Source organism: Arachis stenosperma, chromosome 5, assembly GCF_014773155.1.
Source record: "Arachis stenosperma cultivar V10309 chromosome 5, arast.V10309.gnm1.PFL2, whole genome shotgun sequence".
Lineage (NCBI taxonomy): Eukaryota > Viridiplantae > Streptophyta > Magnoliopsida > Fabales > Fabaceae > Arachis > Arachis stenosperma.
Genome location: NC_080381.1, coordinates 117,387,826 through 117,409,176, shown reverse-complemented (window position 1 = coordinate 117,409,176; position 21,351 = coordinate 117,387,826). Strand labels below are relative to the sequence as shown.

The window sequence follows — 21,351 nt, the reverse complement described above, 5'->3', positions numbered from 1 at the left end:
TATTACGACGAGTTATTGCATCTCGAAGTACCGTGAATCAGACGCCGATCCCTCCCATCCACTGAGTACATAGACAAAATCCATCTCCCGGTTACACACACCTAAGACATTGGTGCAGATTTTACCCTTTCTTGTTCGGTATCTTGCCTTCTCCGACTTGGGGACTGTCACCTCTATATAAGTGCCATCTAATGCTCCCAAGCAATCCTATCATCCATAGAAAGTTATGATACTCAGATATAGAATCCTTCAAAAAATACCCAAACATACACAACATCGAATAAGCTCTACCTTAAACCTTCTCCATGTGGGGTCAAGACAATCCTCTTCAACTGGTGTAGCCTTGGCAAGCAAAATGCTTTGAATCCGTATCACAGCCTTCAAAACTTTATTAAAATACTTACTAACTGTCTCGCCGGACCTACAGAATCTAACCTGCAGACTACAATTTTTTTTGTGATGCGCTAAGATAATTAAGAAAGTCGCAACCTGCTCTGGCAGGCTTACATGACCATCCTCGGTAAGTCCTCCTTGAACTTGGAGCAACTCACACAAATTAGCAAAGGCATTTGTGTTCATTCTCAACTCCCAGATACAATTCCTATTACCCTCACCAACGATACGCTCTAAAGCCTCACGTCTAACTCTACTATTCATTCTTCCACCTAACGATAATTGGCCACTAGTTCTATCCCTAAAGTAACCAAATAGCGTAAGCACAAAGAACAACATCAAGTCTTCATGGTTAGATCTCATCACTTCATAAAAAGACACGCATTGCTTAATAATTTTCGACCACTCCATTTCTTCCTATCAAAATCATTACATCAAAAAATACATAAACATTTAAAGAAATCTAACAATAGTTGATGCAAAATCTGCTATATCTTAGGACCAAAAACAAAATCAAGAAACTGAAACCAAAAGACAATTAACACTATCTAGATCTAATCATATATATTGAAGTTTATCTAATCATATATATTGAAGTTTATCATAACAGAGTATGTATATAAAGAGAGTATGATATAATATAGCATTTCTTTGCATAGAGAGTATGTATATAAAAATTGTTTGATTTGTGTTAGATTTGGAGTGGAAGATAAGTGCTGTCAACCGACCATGTTTAAATTAATTAAAAAATTATACTCCTTAACTAATTACTAATTTCTACAAAAGGCTAGAATTAACGATAGAGCTGCTGCCATAGTCTTCATTTCAACTATTAATGCCTCAATAGAAAAATGTGATATAACAATAATAATAATTGTATTTGAGCTACAACTACAAGTCTAATATTTAAAGAGAGTATGATATAAACCGAATTCGTCCTGTGTACTATCACAAAACTCCTATTAGAATCAACTTAATCTATGATAATTCTTGTACACCACTACACACACTCCTACAACTTGATCAATGTAACTGTTAAATTATGTGATATTACAATATTTTAAAAAAGAAAACACCATTCATAGTCTAACATGTACTTATTTTTCAAAAAGAATGTTACATTTCAAAATCAGGACAATGAACTATCAACTTAAAATCAACAGTTGGTTTGAGGGGATTCAGTGTATGTGAAAATATTGAAAGGAGAAAATATGTCAAGACAATGAACCTCCTAACACATAATAGGCCACTCCAAGTACAGAAAGTAAATATTTTCCTAACTACAGAGATAAAACAAAAATAACTAGCCAATCAGAACATATCAACACAAATGGAATAGAAACTAGGAAACTATGCATAATTACACTGCTCTGCTGTCCTAAATCAGTTTCATGGCAGCTTGAAAAGAGGAAAGGTACTTAAAATGTGTTAATAGAATAGGAAGCAAATGAAAAATGAAACAGTTATAACGGGATATAATATTGTTCAAATACAAAAGCAAGCTAATCAAAATCACAACCTAAAGTAGCCGATTCATGGGAACTAGCCTTTTTAGATCCCAAATAATTTTCTGAAATAGCATGTAATCTTAATATCCACCTAAAACATCTTGCAGGTCCTAAATGCAAAATTCTCACACCTTATGAACCAAGATAGAACTTAAGCAACACCAGCACTAGAAGGCAAATCTCTATGAATGGAAAGTTATGGCTAGCATTTTTTGATTTGCAAACTCATCATGCATTGATGATTCTTGATAATTGCAGAGCAAGATTGGATTTTAAAGCAGTACATCTCATTATTATTTTGCATCAGAATACTATTATTTTGGCCTATGCCATAGAAAGCAAACTTCAAAATATAAAGTACAATATAATGTTTTAATACACAAAAGCTAAGGAGATACAGATACTTATTATTCTCACGGTGGAAGTCTCATAGAACTCTGGTATTGTAGGAACCACAATACTTCCTAGTTTAATTAATAAGACAAATATACAATTAACCCCTTTGAACTTTTGCTTGTGAAGTTTATTAATAAAAAGGCTTTTTATGCACTATTTGACAACCTCAAGATGTCAAAAATCACAAATTTGAAATTTTAGTGGTGTAAAGTGCATAGGAGCTAAAATTCAAAAGAATTAACTGCATTTTTTTCCTCCATAATCAGAATCTGAGTACATAAGTCCATTAGGTTTTTAACTCTACATATGATACAAATACAGCTTCAGCAACCAGATATCATTCAAGCTAGAAACATTGGAGATGAAGAAATAGAACAAATCATCTGCCAAAATTTAATATTATCATACTAAACTAACAAATTCCTCTTCAATACGATTTTAGAAATTACAGTAAGTGCGCTGGTTATAGCCACAACAATCATAGATTTCACAAAACAATTTACACATTCTCACATCAAACATACATAAATTAGGCAAACAGAGCATCCCAGAATTCAGAATCAAAAGTATAAGAATGCAAAACGTAAATAACCAAGCATGACCAAAACCAATTCATAAGAAGCACATCACAAACGAAATTAAAGAAATAAGGCATGAAAACATATACGCATCTATACATCAGAACAAATATCCAAATCGAAGTGAAGAGAGAAAAACCCAGATTCTTTCTATAACGAAATCCACGGAGCATAACTCGCGAAATAAAAAATTGACCCAAACCAGTAAAGAAATTTGATGAACAACAACGAATTGTGATGAACATGACAGCGACAGCAACAGCGAAGACTCTCTCAACTGGGTTCCTCGTACGTTATCCTGTGAAGGAGCAAATGAAGACATGAGAACTCACAGCCTAGGAAGAGGAACTTCAACTGCGACTCACTTACCTTGCGGTGGTTATGACGGTGGTGACGACGGGGCTGTGCTTGCAATGGCGACGCAGAGGATGGAAGCCACACTTTGAAGCACGAATGATAAAAATGGAGTGAGGGCTGCTCACACTGAAGCCCTAATCTGATTTCAAGAAAAGGTAAAGTTGGCATTAGTTAATTACAATAGGGGTATTTGAGGTACGAAAATATTATTAAAGTTTCTGTCTCTGTCTTTAAAAATTCCAGTCTCCAGTGTCCCTACTTTTTGGAGGTACTGAAATACTGAAATTTTTGAGACAGAGACACAAATTTATGTGCCAGTCTCTACCACAACAAACATGATACTGACTTCTTGTCCCCCAGTCTCAGTTCTAGTCTCTGCAAACAAACGCTACCTTATAGTATTGAGCAAGCGTGATGAAATCGTCATCCTTGCCAAAATGCCAGACATAACATAATCAATATCATTACGCAAGTAGGACGAAATTCACATTCTTTTCTAAAGTCTTTAATCATGATCATTGAAAAATTTTTTATCTATCAATAACTCACTAGAATCCTTTTTCAACCAATTTAGAGCCTATAATGGTTTTCTTAAACTGAAAGTGAATGTTACAAATCTATACAAACTCATTAGAGAGGATTGTTTCATTAAAAATAGGATTACAAAACAGCAAGTAAGTTTTTGCTTATACAGTCTTTACTATGAACGCGACCAACTCCTCCCTGCCCAAAACCAAACTTTTGCTCTATGCGAAAAACTGTCACAAATGCAACCTTAGCGCTCCTGACCTTGTTTTAAAATCGTCTACTTGACATAAAATTACTAAGTTGTATATATAAAGTATCTTTTTTTATCAATGCCTCTGAGTAACCAACTAGGGTACCTGCTAACTTGAACAACTTTTCAAAATCATTCAGTTTTTTAAGTTTTAAAAATTAGGATTGCACGCGCCAGCGAAAAAACCAATCCGTAGAGCGACTTCTCCCATCGTGACACGCACGGCGCTCCATGCCGCACCTTTCGTCGCACCACCGCACACTTAATGTCGATCGCGACTAACCACTTGACCTGCGAACTGAGCCATTCATAAGCCCTTACAAAAGAAACATCCCCCAATGCAGAAAAGAAAGATCGAAACGAGCCAAAAAGAAACATCCACTAAAAGCACAAAAGAAAAATCCAAAATATAACATAAAAAAAAATCTCCCAATACAAAAAAGAAACATCCACTAAAGCACAAAAGAAATATCCAAAACAAGATAAAAAAACATCCGAAATTTAACAGAAAAAACATCTAAAATTAGTAAAAAGGAGCATCCAAAACTAAGAAGAAGAAGAAACGACGCGACCTCAACACGACAACAGTAGTGGACATGTGGCGGTCTCCTCGGTGGCGGATGTGATGCGTTCGCGAGGGGATCCTGCGACGGTGCTACGCGGCAGTGGTCAGTGGCACTACGTTCGCGAAGGGAGGGTGCTACATGAACGTCGTGGTGGTTAGCGGCAGGGTCGGCGGCACTGGTTTTAGGAATGGATGGCACTACGTGCGGCAGCAGACGGCGACACTGGGTAAGGCACGGACGTGGCTAGAGAGAGACAAGGGTTTGTGTGGTTCTTTTCTCTAGTGCGTACTATGAATGTGTGTGAGCATTAAATTAGATTGGTTTTTTAGGGATTTTTATTTTTATTGAATTTTTTTTCAAAATTTAAAAAGTTGTTCAAGTTGGCTGAACATGTAATTAGTTTTCTAAACTTTCTCTTTTTTTTGTATTTATACTTATAAAACATTACATTAAAATATGATTTCTAAAACTGTTGTGAAAATATAATATTTAATAGTTTGATACTATAGTCACGTTTTGGGAATGGATGGTACTACGTGTGGCGGCAAACGCCGACACTAGATAGGGCACAGACGTGGCTAGAGCGAAACAAGAGTTTTTGCGCTTTTTTTTTTCAGCGCGTACTGTAAATGTGTATGAACATTAGATTAGATTGGTTCTTTAGGTATTTTTTGTTTTTACTAGAATTTTTTTTCCAAATTTAAAAAGTTGTTCAAGTTATTGAATATGTAATTGGTTCTCTAATTTTTTTTTGTTTATATTTATAAAACATCACATTAAAATCTGGTTTATAAAATCGTTGTGAAAATATATATTTAATAGTTTGATATTGTAGTCACATATTTTTTTAGTGTCTATACTGTTAGTCACGTTTTAAAATATTTTTTTATTATTAACAAATTTAGAAATTTAGAAATTTAGAAACTTCTGATAATTTATTCGACAAATGTTAGCAAGCAAATTTGATATGTTTATTAATTAAGGGTAAAATTGAAGTATACATGTAAAATGTAAATCATGACACAACAAAATTCAATATAACAATTAAGGTAAAAATTGATGTGTAGTCAACTTCATGTAAAGTTGATAGCTGAGAGCCGTTAAATAATTTGAATGATTTAACTAAATTTTCATTTAACAGCTCTCAATTATCAACGTCACTTCACGTGAAGTTGACTGTACCTGAATTTCCACCAACAATTAATCCAAATATCGAACTTCAGTTAATATAATTGGAGCCTACAAGGCTAAAACTAACCGTTAGAAGGCGTATAGCAATATAACAAAATTCACTACATACAAAAACACACTATTATATTTCTAGATTACTTCAATTTTCCACGTCAAAAACCTTCAATCACTAAGAACAATATCTTCTAGATATTACCCAAAAAAAAGTTGAATACAGAAAATTGCTATATGCATGTTACAAAATTGGCATAGTGCTATTCTTTGGGTTCTGAACTCCTGATGTTGAAGTATCAATACATGGATTACGAACCACCAAATACCTGTAAAGGGTGTAATAGACATTAAGCTACGGCCTAAATAAATGAAAGAGATACACCAAAACATGAATTATTTAGTTATAAATCAAAATCACATTGATTCTTACAGCATCCAGTATATCATCAGAGAGTCCAGGTTTACTTTCTTTAGCAGTAGCGGTTATTGGCTTCGTTTGGGGGAAATGGCGAATCACTTTTGCGACTTGTCCAGAGTCTTGTTGAATCTTCTGCTTCTGTTGAGACCAATTGAAATGGCATCAGAAATTAACCTCCATATATAATCATAATGTGAATTTGAAATTGAAAATTTCTTTGGTGAAGAGGAGAATTGGGCCAAGAGTAGAGTTTCTCACTAAATTAATAGAGGACACGTGCATTGCACATGATCTTTATTTTGTTTTTGACCTTTACTCCTGTAAAAAGAACTATCTTCCCTCTTCATTCGAAAACACTCTTCACCATAGTATTACCCTTTGAAATTATAGATCATGGCGTGTATGGCAATGAAAATAACAAACTTCCACAAGTACATTGTTCTTCACAAATACAGATGAAGGATAAGGAAACTAACTAGATACATCAATAATCCAAAATATGATCTTACATTACAAATGAAAATCATAGCCAGCATGTAAATCTACCCTAGTTTTATGGAGCTAAATAGTCCCCGTAAAGATAAGTTATAAAAGCCAAAATTCAAAGAAATCCAACGGATCCAAAAAATAGTTTACTGTGAATAACAGAGATATAAGCATTGGAATTCCATACTTGTAAAATATTTTAATTCATCTGAATTTGAATTAATAAAAAAGCATAAATTGTCTGAAATTTGTTTGAAAATACTTTGATAATCATAAGCATAGCACTAAAGGCAACTTAGGCAAGTAGTAAATATCAGAACTTGCAAGGAACTTTAATTACAACCTAAATGAGTGAAACATACGTGACATCACAAATTGGGAAAATCTAAGTGACCAATAGGTTTTAGCCAACATACAGCCAACAATTCCATTTTCACTCTCCTTTCAAAAAGGAGAGGACACACCTGGTTAGTCGGTTTTCTTATTTTTCTTACTATGCAGCATGACACTTTCAAGGGATGGAGAGGTATCGTAGTAATAAAAGGGATCTACATATGGTGTTTATTAATTTGGAAAAATCGTACGATAGAGTGCCAAGGGAGATCTTATGGAAGGTTTTAGAAAAGAGAAGAGTAAGGATCGCATATATTCATACAATTAAAGACATGTATGATAGGGTCACAACAAGTGTGAAGATTCAAGGTGGTGTGACAGATGAATTTTCTATTGGTATAGGATTACACCAAGGATCATCCTTATGTCCATATCTTTTTACTTTAGTCTTAGAAGTACTCACAGAGCACATCCAAAAGCCTGTGTCATGGTGCATGCTTTTTGCCGATGATATCGTCCTTATGGAAGAGTCAAAGAAAAACCTAAATAAGAAGTTAGACTTATGGAAAGAAGCTCTAGAAGTATATGGTCTGCACATAAGCCGTAGCAAGATGGAATATATAAAATGTAAGTTCGGTTATAAGATCGGCTACGCTTTATGGTACGAAGTATTAGGCGGCCAAAGGAGAATACGAACATAAGTTGGGTGTGGCAGATATGAAGATGTTGAGATGGATGAGTGGTCATACGCAATTGGATAAAATAAGGAACGAAGATATAAGAGAGTTGGAGTAACACCCATTGTGGAAAAGATGGCAGAATCGCGTCTCACGTGATTTGGACATGTGAGAAGAAGACCGACAGAACACCCAGTCCGGAAGATGGATGAGATGGAAGATGGACATGAGTGAAAGATAGAGGAAGACCTAAGAAAATCATCTATGAGGTGGTCAAACAAGATCTACATATAAACGGTCTCTCTGTAGACATGATACATGACAAAACTCAATAACGTCGTTTGATTCATGTAGCTGACCCCCACCTAGTGAGACAAGGCTTTGTTGTCGTTGTTGTGCTGTTGTTGTTGCAGCATGACACTTTCAAATTAGTTCCAGTTGTGAACGTCATTGCTTGCTCAATTTAAAGCATCAACTATTGGACAACCATTTCAATATATATTTTATGCTGGCTCATTTTTCTGACCAGTCATAGCAACAATTCAAGAGGAAATAAGTTAATACTAACTTAGTCACCAAAAAAAAAAAGTTAATTCTAACTTATTTCCTTATGGAAATCTTCAGTTACTCTTCTACTAGAAAATAGTATACGACAAACTAAGTAAGGCAAAGGTGTGAGTCTTTTATAAAATGAAGTTTAGAGACAGCAGCATATTTCTTTTTTACTTTTATTTTATCCTCATTTTTGCTAGTGAGATTGTTCACCAATCAGTTTTTAACTAGCACATAAGTTTCTTGTCAGACATATTAATACATGAAATTTTTTTCCAAATGCAACCTTCAAAATTGTATTCAATAGAATTTGGACTGGATAGAGTACCTTCTTTAGCCTCTCCTCTATTGCATTCAAAGCACGTGACTTATCGACTTTGGAAAGATATAAGTCCCTCTCTCTCTTGGCAGCAGAAAGTTCTAAAGCTATCTTTTGCTCCCGAATAGCTTTCTTTAATGCTGTTGTAACAAGACTCGTTTAAGCTTTTACTAAATAAAAACAAGATATGTTAACCAAAAAATGAAAACAAGATACGGATTGTATAGTCCTACCTAGTTCTTCAGTGAGATCATCCCACTTGAATTTACTTAGGTATTTAATATTCCAAAGGTCATAGTAGAACGATGACCTCTTCTTTCCCCCTGGATAAAGAACATGAAGTTATGCAAATCAGAAAATTGAAACTTGACAACCAAATCTATGAGGAACAAACCACTCAATGAATATTCCTGCTACTACAAGTGAACACCAGAATAAACACATCGCATACTATTTATTTCCTGTATATTTTTACTGAAGAAATTTAATTATAAAGAAGAGACTTATAAAGGCAGGAGGATAAGATGTCCTCCATAAAGTGGATAACAGAAGCCCAATTTCTAGATAAATTAGAAATAGTAAAGTCCTTTAAGAAACCATGAACTGAGCACCAGACAGACTCCAAAAACCTAAGGACTCTGAACTCAGCATGGTCTAAGCATATGTATAATTGAATCTTGACCTCCTTTCTTTTTCCACCTTATTAAGCTTATCACCAATAAGGTTGATAGGACATGCATTGATAGGACAAAATTCCTATTTCCATAGAAAGTATATAATAATTCCACTACTATCTACTATAGGTAAAACTAAACACCATATCATATAATAGCAATGGATGTAATGTAAAGAATCTGATATTATAGAATCAATGAGAAGTCATTATGATTTTCCATTTGAGAATCAAGAACAAAGAGCCAGGACAACTCAAATTCATACATGCGTACCTATCTGTTCACCATTCAACATATTAGCAACCCTCTTTGCTAGACTTTTATTCTTGAATTCAACCCACCTACACAGTTATAGAGAAAGATCCAATGATCAATTCCTACCAACATAAACTGAAAAAAGGTACATGTGAAAGAAAAGAAATTCCCGCAGAGGCTCAGACCACAAATGATGCACAGAAAATCTCACTACAATTTGAAAACTATCTACACAAACATTTGAACTCAACAAAACTAAGCTCGTCAAAATACGCTAATTTTCAAGGCTGTTTGGTATGGTCTTCACCATTTTCTTAAACCAAAGAGCCGTAGTATGTTATGAGCTATTTATATCTTCCCAAAATCTATAAGTGCAGGGTTTTTTGCTATTTTGCCAAAAAGAAAACAAATACCCTTCTGAGTACGCTTGGTCTCGTGCACCCCGCGACCGTTTAGTTGAGACTGGAGCACTAGAATCTGCAAAATCAAAATAAAAAAAACGCTTCAAGTATTAGAGTGCTTTAATTTCATTATTTCAAAAATTGAGAAAAACAAGTGAAAACATGAATTAAAGAAGACCTTCAGGGGCAAGAAAGATGCGTTGTATATCTCCGAATTGAGAGAGAATGTGACGAAGCTTGACGTGGTCCATGTGAGGGGGGATCCGACTCAGATAGCAAACACCTCGCTTGTCCGCTTTCTCTGCTTCCTTCAACAATCTCTTCTTCTTATCTTTCAATTTTGATTCTGAGCCATTAGGTTCATTCTCGGCATTTTCTTCTTTCACTGCAACTTCCATAGTCTTCTTATTCTTCTTTTTCAATTTAGATTTAACGCAATTAGGTTCGTCTGGTGGTGAGGTGTACCAATATCAGGGTTTTCGTTTTCCTCTACACTTGTCGTCCTCTTGTTTATTTGGTGAATGCAGCAACTTCTTGTTCTTGTACTGCGGTCTCCTCGACCTTCATCACAGAGGTTGTATCAGCAACAAGGTTTTGAAAACAGGACCAGGCATCAAACCAGTCAAGCTAAAGAAAAAAGGCTTTAACCAAAAACCAATTTTAGTACGAAAAAAACAATACATCATAAATAAGGAGACAAAAATTAAGGTTGCGAGAACCGAACTAATGAAGATTACGAATTCATTTGAGTTTAGTTTAACCTATAATTTTAAAAATAAAATAAATGAAATCATAAAAAAAAAAAAAAGTAAAAACAGTGATAAAGAATAGAGTAAAACAAGTAGAATCGTAGTAGAGAGACGAACAGAACGGCAACGTCACTCGAAGAAGCAAGCAGACGTTGCTCGCGATGGAGAACGGAAAGGCGAGCAGAGGGGACGACAGAGCAGCCTTTTGTGGCGGCAACTCCAACAACTCCGAGCAAGCCTTCGTGCGACGTCGACGAGAAGAGGATTGAGGAGAAGCGAACAGACCTTCCACAGGCAACAATGGCACCCACAGTCTGTTCTAGTTGGCGGCAACAGCACCCTCTACCAGGGGAAAAGAGTTCGGCGATGGGACGGTGGCTGAGTTTGTTAGGGTTGGAAGGTTGCAAGAACGAAACCGATCAATGAACCAGTAAAATAATTAGTTCACTAGTTTAATAGTTAATCAGAATTTAATGAAAATTCAATCGGTTTAATTAAATATTAATTTTAAATATTTAAATTCAATAATTTTTAATCTAATCATTATACATAAGTAATTATCAAAAAATCAGCAACAAGTCAATAATATATGAGCAACATCAATATTATTTAATTAATTTGAGTTGATTGAATAGTCAATTCACTCTTTCATTTAAATAAGTACCAAAAATTTAAATTTATCGGACAATTTATGAAATCAATCGAACCAATTCAGTTAAAAGTCCAAAAAAAACAAAATATACTACAAAGCAGAAATAACAGGGGTAATAATCTCACAAAAAAAAAAGAAATAATACCTCTCTATAATCATCAACAGACACTAAATTATAGTTGTCTTAATAAAAATTGATAATTAAAAATTGTTAAATAATTTAATATATTTAATTAAATTATCTTTTAATAATTCTCAATTATCAATTTTATATAAAAATAATTACATGTAAATTTTTGCTATCAACAAAATAGAATCTCAAATTTACTTTTAAGCTTTTTTTAGCTAGCTGACCTATATTATGGTTTATTATTATTTTCTTTTTCTATAAATGTATTGTATTTTGACATTCTAATTTGTATGGAGGAAGCATCTATTTCCTCTTACTAGTGTTTAAAGGCATTTAAGTTGCGTTTGTTTTTTGGGATTAAGAGTTCGTTTGGAAAGTAGCAGAAGTAACTTTTTTTATTTTTGGATTATGAAAAGTCATAATATGCGTGTTTGGCACAATTTTTAAAAAAACTTTTGACTTCCCGAAAAATTAATTTACAGCTTTTTGAAGAAGTAGAAATATATGATTTTCTGCTTCTTGATAAGTCATTCTATCACTTTCTTAAAAAAAAATTTAATTTCAAACCAAAAAAATTTATTTTCCTTCTTGACTCTATCAAAAATACTGGCTGACCCTTCACCACAATTTTCACGCAATGTTCCAAATCTCACCATTTTCACGTAATGATTCATCTGATGGAAGTATTGATCCTCCACCACCATTTTCATTTTCAGACAATATTGCATCTGAACAACTTATTGCATATATTACTTCTAAATATTTTTTTATCATTTTATCACTATATTGTTTATTATTAAATTTGTATTTAACTGTGGTATGAAATTTTAGTTTTAATTTTATTTTTTTCACATGTGATTTTATAGCTTGTTATTATTTTCATAGTTAATTATAGCAAGTTCTTGACCTCAATAAAGGAGAAGGGAGTTCTAATAAGAATAAAAAATAAAAATAAAAAATAGCAGCAAAATATACATTGACACACATTTTATATTTATTTTTTATTTTCATGTAAAATCAACATTTAATATTGAAAAATATTTGTTATCATCGTTATTTTAATATTCATTCTCTTCTGTAAAAAAAATTATTTTTTGAGTTATTTATCCAAACGATACAACTTTAAAATAAGTACTTTTATAATTAAAAATTCAAATATAAAATAACTTATTTATAAGCAACTATTAATAAAAGTCATTGTACTTTAAGCTCTTTTTTCAAAAGAACTTATTTAAGTTATTTACCCAAACTGGGCCTAAGACTAAGATTAGGAGATTGAGATTGAGTATTGTGTTTAATGATTAGAGACTGAAATTAAAATTTTAGTTTTGAGACACAAAAATTACAATCTCTTCAATATTTTTAAAAAATAGAGACACAGAGAACTAAAATATTTAAAAATGATAACTGAAACTTAAATAACATTTTTTTTAAAATACTCTCATTTAACTTTTTAAATTTCAAATCAATCCTTTAATTTCTATATTTAATTTAACATAAATTAAATATAATACTAAACTATAACTCAGTTCAATAGATTTTAAATACAATACAAATATTTAATTTAATTTCTATCTCTTAATTTTTATCTTTTAGTCTCTATATCTTAATCTCAATTTCTCTTTTTTTTTTTTTGGACCGGATCTCAATTTCTCTTTTAAATGCAGTATTATTTAATATTTGTCTACCTTTAAGTTATTTGGTGGATTTTTTTTTTTTGGGTCAGGATGGATTTATTACATGTTTTTTGGTTTATTTTTTGCATACCATCATTCCTTTTGGGCCATGTTTTTTTCTTCTTAACAGCATATAGCCCACAACGTTGGAAACAGATTTCCAATAGAGAGGCTATTGCCTTCAAAATCGACTTTTACTTTGGAGACTAAATAAACACTATACATCCAACACTCAAAAAAAATAAAATAAAAAGGACAAATATTTATTATATATTATTAATTTTATAATTAAAATATATTATATGTTATTTTTTATTGTAATTAAAATATTTTTAAATTAAAAAATTCTTTCATCTTCTCTTTTTTTTTTTATTTCTCTCATTCCTTCACTCATTCTATTTCTCTTATATATCATTATCAATTACTAATTATAAATTTAACAATTAAAATAAATAATATAATATTTTTTAATTGTATTTAAATTAAATTAAAATTAAAATTAAAATGTTAAAATTCAAATATAGCTATATTATACATTATTAACTAATATAATAACTAAAATGTATCACATGACACTCTCTTATTAAAATTTAGAGAAAATATTTCTCTCTAAAATTAATAAACCTCCTTCTTACATTCTCCTATCTATCTCTCTCTTTTTTTTATTTCTATCTATCATTCTCACTCTATATATAATTAAAAATTTATATTTTATATTTGTAATCTGACAAATTAAAATATGTCACCAGATATTTTTTATTATAATTAAAATAATTTTTTTAACTTTTAAAATTAACAAACTCCCTCTCTTATTCTTCTTCTTTATCTTTCTCTCTCTTTTCTCACATTCTCTATTTTTCTCTACATTTCTGCTCTACACAAAATAAATTTAACAATATAATATAATTTAAATAAAAAAATTATTATATATATTTTTTATTTAGTTTTAAATTTGTATTACTTATCTTTCTAATATGTATTTTCAATTCTTTTTTTTTAATATTTATTATATATAATTTAGAGAAAATACTAATATTGTGAATAAAAGTTAGAATCAAGATTCAATTATTTTTTAAAAAATAAATTTGAATTAATTTTGTAACTATCAATATAATTTTTTTATGTTAATATCTAATTATATTTTTATATATAAAGAGTAAAAAATATTATTTTTAAATAGTAAGTATAAAAATTAATTATTTTTATTTGTGCAACAAATTTAACACCTAATCAAATATAAAAGTATATATATTAAATTATTTCAAATTTTAGATAACAAATATTAAAATTAATTATTAGTAAAAAAATTTGAACTCTTTCATATGAAAATAATAACTAAAAAATTTATTGTTCAATTTTTTTTATCTACAGAAATCCTTGTCTTCTTAGTCGACAAAAACTTTGTCCCTTACAATCTTTTTGTAAAAATAATTTAATGCTATAAATTTTTTGTATCATAATCTATAATATCAAGACCAACATAATTTTAAAAAATTCCTATTTTCGTAATATTATTACGAATAAAAATACTACTAACACTATACGAAGAATTCTTAATACTAATCACTTTAATCACATTTATATTTTTTACAATCTCATATAACTCTACAACAAATTTCTTCTTCCAATCCTACCCAGACATATATAAAGGACATGGTCGATCATGCACAAGCATGCACCAAAGAAAATTACATGACAAAAATTGACGTTTTCTTTGGGAGAAGACGCAATGAATTTTGTATATAGTATATCATACACATATTTTGATAGATATTATGAGTCACGTAAACTTCTATATATTTGTATTTTAATCAAGAACTCACACTATTATTGAGCAAGTTCAAAGGCGGAGATTTTTTAAATCTTGCTAAAAACTTGAAAGGGTTGTCATCAAGTCCCAAATCAATGATACAACTTTAACATAAATAAAACTACTATACTACTACTACTACTACTACTATTATTATTATTATTATTATTATTATTATTATTATTATTATTATTATTATTATTATTATTATTATTATTATTATTATATAGATAAAGAACTTATGTAAATCTGAATTTTATTTAAAAATTTTATTATTGATTAATAATTATTATATATACAAAACAAAATTTAAACTCTTTATATTTACTTAAATTGATGAATAAACTAATTATTAGAGTGACTCAAATTAAATTAATATGTCACTAGGAATGAAAGTCTAACTTAAACACAATACTATACCTATCTTCTATATATAAAAAATAAATAAAAAAATAAAATTTATGAAAACTATCTTAATAAACAATAAGCAAATTCTCTAGTATATAAGTAAAGTAGCACTATCGTTCAAATTCTTCAAAAGGCTTAATAACAACAGAAAAAGGTCATAATTAATCACACCCTTAAAAGATTTTTTAAAAAGAAAATGAAAAAAAAAAATATATTATAGATACATCATTTCATTAAGTTGTACGCTATCTCTACCTTCCATTTTGGTGTGGAATCTTTGCTTTTATAATCATAATAAAGTTGTTGATTTTATGTATTATCCTTTTTGTATAAAACAAGAGGCATCATCACCTTCGTCAATTATTCACTTTCCGTCATTTTTTTTTTGGTGGGGTTTAATAAAAAACAATGAGCAACACTGCTTTAATTTCTGGCCACCATGTTTGAACAGTTTTTAGACCCAATAACTCAATCACTAAACAGGAATCCTTATTGTCTTTTTGCATTGATTTTTTTCCCTCCCCATATTTATATATAAAACATTTCTTTTATCTTTGAAATATATATGTGTTTATCTGTTTATGTATGTATGTTGAAATACTATTAAAGCATCGTCATGATGTCTGCTTCCCCTGAAGTTTTTTTTTAAATGTTTTCTACGCATAACAAAGAGTGAATTATTAAATTAATTATCATGTATTTATACATATTTATCAAGGTTTTGAAAATCGGACCGGTTAATAAACTGGTAGAGGTACTGATTCAAAGATTTAATGGTTAACTATAGTTAAACCGTAATTAAATCGATTTAATTAAATATTAAAATAAATATATTAAAATTTTTCACTGGTGATCACTATCTCATTATTCCATCTTTAAAATAAAAAATTCCTAAATAATTTACTCAACAACAAATCAATAACTAATAAATTAATTCAGAATCAGAGCAAATACCAGAAGTCAGAACAATAATAGTCCAGACACAAAAATAACTCAAAACATTATATATAATCAACAATAATAGTCCAAAAGTCAGAACAAATACCAACAATCCAGCTCTCTTCACAACAACAATGAACAATGAAAAAAATTAACTCACATAACAAGCATATAACCTAGAAAAATAACAATTTGCGATCAACATATTCAGAAAAACAGCAGTCAACTCCCAGAAATCAAATTGAAGAAGCACTCGAGGAGCTTACCGTCGACGACGTAGAAGAAGCAAGCAACGAAAAAGGGAGAGGCAACGATGGACAGAGAAATCCTAATCCCCAAATTTATTTGGTCACTCGACAGTGATCGAGGCGATCGTTCACCGCCGTTTATTGTTTTTTTTTTTTCGCGACTGAGCGCCACCAATTCGAACCTTTCGTCTCGCCTGTAACCTAGTTCAGTTCGATCAAAACCCTTTCTTCTTCACTGTCCAGTCGCCACCTCCAGTCCGCCACACTCCCAGAAGGCCAACACTGTCCCGTTCTGCAGAAGCCACCAGCGTCCAGTTCTTCTCCAGACTCTGCCGTCTTTTCTGCTCCGTCGTGATCGTCTCCCTCATCTCCGACGGTGCATACCCTTCCTCTCCCAGAGATTGAAGCTGCGAGTTCCTTTGTCCCCCACTACGTGAGCTCTATCTTCGTCTTCTGCCTCTCGTCGCCTTCTCCTTCAGTGCGACTTTGGTGTGTGTTAGCAAAGTTTTGGCTTTAGGGTTGAATTTTGGTGAGAGAGAGAGAGAGAAGGGAAAAAGGGGGGGTGTCTGTCTCTCTGTCCGTTTGGACTTTCTTTTCAGTTTTCCCAATTTCTTTTAATCAAAACGGTGCAGTTTTGATTTAAAAATAGCAAACCGGCACCTCAAAAAATCGGACTAGTTCATCCGATTCACCAGTTAACCAATGATTTGACCGATTTTTTATAGATCGATTTTTGCCATCAATCAGATCGATAAAAAGACCGATTTTTAGTTAATCTGATCGAATCGACCGGTTCAGTCCGATTCTCAGAACTATATAATTAATTATTGATTGTTGATTTTTCATGTGTGTGTAATATGACTATAAAATTTAAAGATCAATTTAAGAAAGATAGAGAAAAATATTTTATAAATAATTTGACATTTATTTATTTTTTCTTTTTCTAATTAGTTTAATGAAGCCTTGAATCTCTTGATATATAAGGAAACGGATCAGCTACGCATCCAAATTTTTTTGTCATTCAAGTTGAATTAAGCATGTCTAACACTAACAAAAATTACACTCGTTAAAAGAGTGTGTACACGCGTTCAACATCTCCAACGTTACTTTTTGCGCTTTAATATGAAAATCGTTCTTCTTCTTCGCACACGCTGGTTCTTTTTCCCTCCTCTTCCTCCTCCTCCTCTTCTTCTTCTTCTTCTTAGTTTATTTCAGTTCATTTGTGTATTAATTGAGGTTCAGTTGATACTGCTAAAAAGTATTGACTAAATTCTTTATTCTTTAAGTAATTTCAGCTCATTCTTTAGTTTAATTGAAGTTTATTCGGGTCTAAAAATAAATTTAATGTATTTTTGTTGATGATTGAGTCTTTTTTTAACTAAAAAGAATAAAATTATTTATTATCACTTTATTTAATTGTATTAGATTTCATTCCATTCCATTCAATTTATCTTAAAAGTCATTCTAACCATTGGGACAAATTATTCATCGACAACAAACTTAAACTGCAAATGAACCAAAAATATTATTAAAGCGAAACTATTGTATAATACCAAATGAACCGAACATTTGTCCATTATATAAATTCGAATTCAGAAACACCATGAGTTTAGAATAAACCGAAAATATTATCAAAGTGAAACCACTGTATAATACTAAATGAACCGAACATTGTCCATTATATAAATTCAAATTCAGAACACATATGTCTAGAATGAACCGAGAAATACCATCAACACAAAACCAATGTACAATACCAAATGAACAGAAAATTGTGTTCATAAACAACTGGATTTAGCGATTGCATTCCATTCAATTCAATTCAAAATTGAATAATTCAAACCTCGTTCGCTTGATTCGATTAAGAAGAATAATCCAAATCGCTCTCATTCAATTTATTTGAAGTTGAATCATTCAATGTTTTGATATGCTATTGAAATCTGAAAATGAAGAAGAAATCTGAAATCTGAAAACGAAGAAGAAAATGAAGAAGATAAATACAATGCAGATCGAAAAAAAATAAAGAAGAATAGGAAGAAGATAAATGTAATATAGGTCGAAGAAGAAAATGAAGAAGAAATCAAAGAAGAATACAAAGTTTTATGTTATAGAAATCAGAATAGAGAAGAACACGAGAGCTTTACGTTGAGGAAGAGAAGGTTTACGTTGAGATAGAAGAACAAAGAGAAGATTTACGTTGAGAAAGAAAAGTTCTATGTTGAGAAAGAAGCTTTACATTAATAGAAAGGAAGCGCGTGAATGAAAAACAACTTGATTGACTTGGTTACGAAAATTACATGAATATGGAGCATTATTAATAAAAAAAACAGAACTAGTAAATCAAATGCATCTTTTTACAGCAGTATATATCCATAGCAAATCAAAATCAAAATAAAATAAAAACTTATAACTAATAATTTCAGGGGAAAAATTCAAACTTTTCCTCATAGATATATTTTAAATGATAACAATGAAATAATTTTTCTTAATAAAATTTGCATAAAATTTATTTCTCGCTTTAGTTTTTATTTGTTTTATATTAAATTTTTTTATAGTTTAAGAAGAATCAAATTTTAGATTTTTTTTAATCATAAAAATTTTAATACTATATTATAAATTTATTTATTTTAAAACTTAAGCTAACAGAAAAAATTTAATAGATAAATAACTCAACAAACTAAATTTTTATTTAACTTATTATTGACAAATTATATAATATTTTTCAATTATATTACTCTAGATTTGCAACCCTCATAGTAAAAGAGATGTTAAAGAGTATTAGGACACGTGTTCTTCCATTATACTAAAATATTTGAAAGAGAAATTTGAGAGATAATGACACAATTAGTATGTTGAAGCTACAAATAAAATAATGGCACACAAACTATTCTCCAAAAGTCTAAAACAACACACTATTGGACGCAACAACGCACTTCAGATTAATTTACATATTTAACAAACAAAAGTTTTATACGAATACAAATCTAAACTTTCATGAGTAAATAATTAAATTTATTTTTAAAAAATCATTCATTTTTTATATTGATTTTCTAAAAATTTTCTTAATTAAATTTTGTCTTTAAAAATTTAAGTTGATCAGATTATTCTTTTTGTCATTTTTGTTATTTACGGCATTAAAATTTATTGATATGAGACATTAAGTGACATTATATATTATGCACTTGACTATCCTAATTATTAATTGTTAATATGAAAAATTTATGAAATTAGAACAAATCAATTTTAAATTAAAAAATTTTAATACTTCAAAATATATTTCATTACTCATTAATCTAAGATTGATTTAATCTAATTGTATAAATTTATTATGTTAGTAGCTAATTAAAAATGTCAAGTATGTATTGTAATATGTATAGTATTACTTGACGTGTCACATAAATAATTTTTGACGTTGTTAGCAATAGAAGTGACGAAAGTCGAAAAGACTAACATGACTAACTTAAAATTTTCGAAAGACGAATTTAATTAAAAAAAAATTTCGAAAATCAATTTAAAGAAAGAGTAATTTTTTAGAGACGAATTTAGCAATTTATTCAAATTTTCATACTTTAAAAATGAAAATGCATCCATTATTTTGTAACAAAATTGATCAAAATTTCATTGTGAGTTTAGCAATAATAAATATGTATATGTATATTGTTGAATTGCTCAATGCTTAAGACTTGATCTTGAGCTCCTTAGATTTCACTACTATAAAATATTAATTAGGCACTCAATAATTTACGGCTAAACATTCAATAGTTACATACCAACCAACCATGGAAATTGAAAAGGAATTGTAAAGCCTCAAGTATATGATTTATAAAAGATAAAAATAAAGTTTTGTAGAGAAAATAATAATAAATATGCTCATTGGAATAATCCAAATAATATTTCCATTATTCACTACCATGCAGAAGCTTCTGAACAAGATGAATGGGTATGTGATATGTGTGTTTTGGTGTAGTTTGAAACGCCAAATTAAGTTGTAGTTATTAAATAATATATAAATGTCCTTGAGCTTTCTTATTTATTATATATATTTGAGAAATTAGTAATTTATCTGAAAGGTTTTCAAAGAATATCCAGAAGATTAGTAGGATACAATATTATTACTACTCTATATATTAATTTAATTAGCATAGTAAAATAGTCTAGTAAAACTTAATTTGATGCTCTAAATTTTAATTGACCAATTTAACCTTTGAAATTTGTTGTTATGTATAAAATTAGTACGTAGTCCTAGCTAGCTATATTATGCATGACTCTTCAATAGAGGTGTGTGTGAGCATAATATATAATATATAAGAAGGGAAATGGATGTGTTGTTTTTTTACCAATTAATGAGGGAACAATTAATTAAGGCCTTCCTAGGATTAGGTTATAAATAGAGAAAGACACTAAATTTATTTATCGTTCGATAATGTCTGAAAGAGAATTCTAAAGTTATATTTTATATAACATAAATATATTTATAATTTTATATACATAATATTTTATTATATATAAAATTATATAATAATTTTAATAATAATTAATAAATATTAAATAATAAGATCATTTAATTTTTTACTATTTGTTTATTGTTTTTCAAATGTTATTATTTATTATTGATGATTACCAAATTAGTTAGCAAAATGTTTGGTAACAAAAAAAATAAAAAATAGTTAAAAATGATCTTATTTAGTATTTATTATAATTAATAAATATTAAATAAGACAAATTTAAATTATTTAGTGAATATACACTAATAATTCAGATTAGTGTTTTGTTAGAGTAATGTTATATATTTAAATTTTTTTATGAACTAAATTCTATCAAGTTAAATAATAAAACTTGCAATAATGCTAATCATAAAAAATT

The 21,351-nt window shown here is 30.0% G+C and overlaps 2 protein-coding genes across 2 annotated transcripts; both read right to left on the bottom strand.

Annotated features, from left to right (window-relative positions):
- Positions 1-12: 12 nt before the first annotated feature.
- Positions 13-3,659, bottom strand: LOC130981200 (uncharacterized). Its single transcript, XM_057904812.1, has 4 exons — positions 3,625-3,659; positions 3,245-3,371; positions 271-810; positions 13-207 (listed from the first exon to the last, which is right to left on the bottom strand). The coding sequence occupies exons 1-4, from the start codon at positions 3,657-3,659 to the stop codon at positions 13-15; spliced, it is 897 nt and encodes a 298-aa protein (XP_057760795.1).
- Positions 3,660-5,824: 2,165 nt separating this feature from the next.
- LOC130979488 (pre-rRNA-processing protein ESF2-like) lies at positions 5,825-11,041 on the bottom strand. The gene is made up of 8 exons (XM_057902945.1): positions 10,743-11,041; positions 10,055-10,437; positions 9,889-9,952; positions 9,494-9,561; positions 8,780-8,869; positions 8,556-8,686; positions 6,192-6,317; positions 5,825-6,087 (listed from the first exon to the last, which is right to left on the bottom strand). Exons 2-8 carry the CDS (start codon positions 10,272-10,274, stop codon positions 6,070-6,072), a joined length of 717 nt encoding a protein of 238 aa, XP_057758928.1. The 5' UTR covers positions 10,275-10,437; positions 10,743-11,041; the 3' UTR covers positions 5,825-6,069.
- Positions 11,042-21,351: the final 10,310 nt, after the last annotated feature.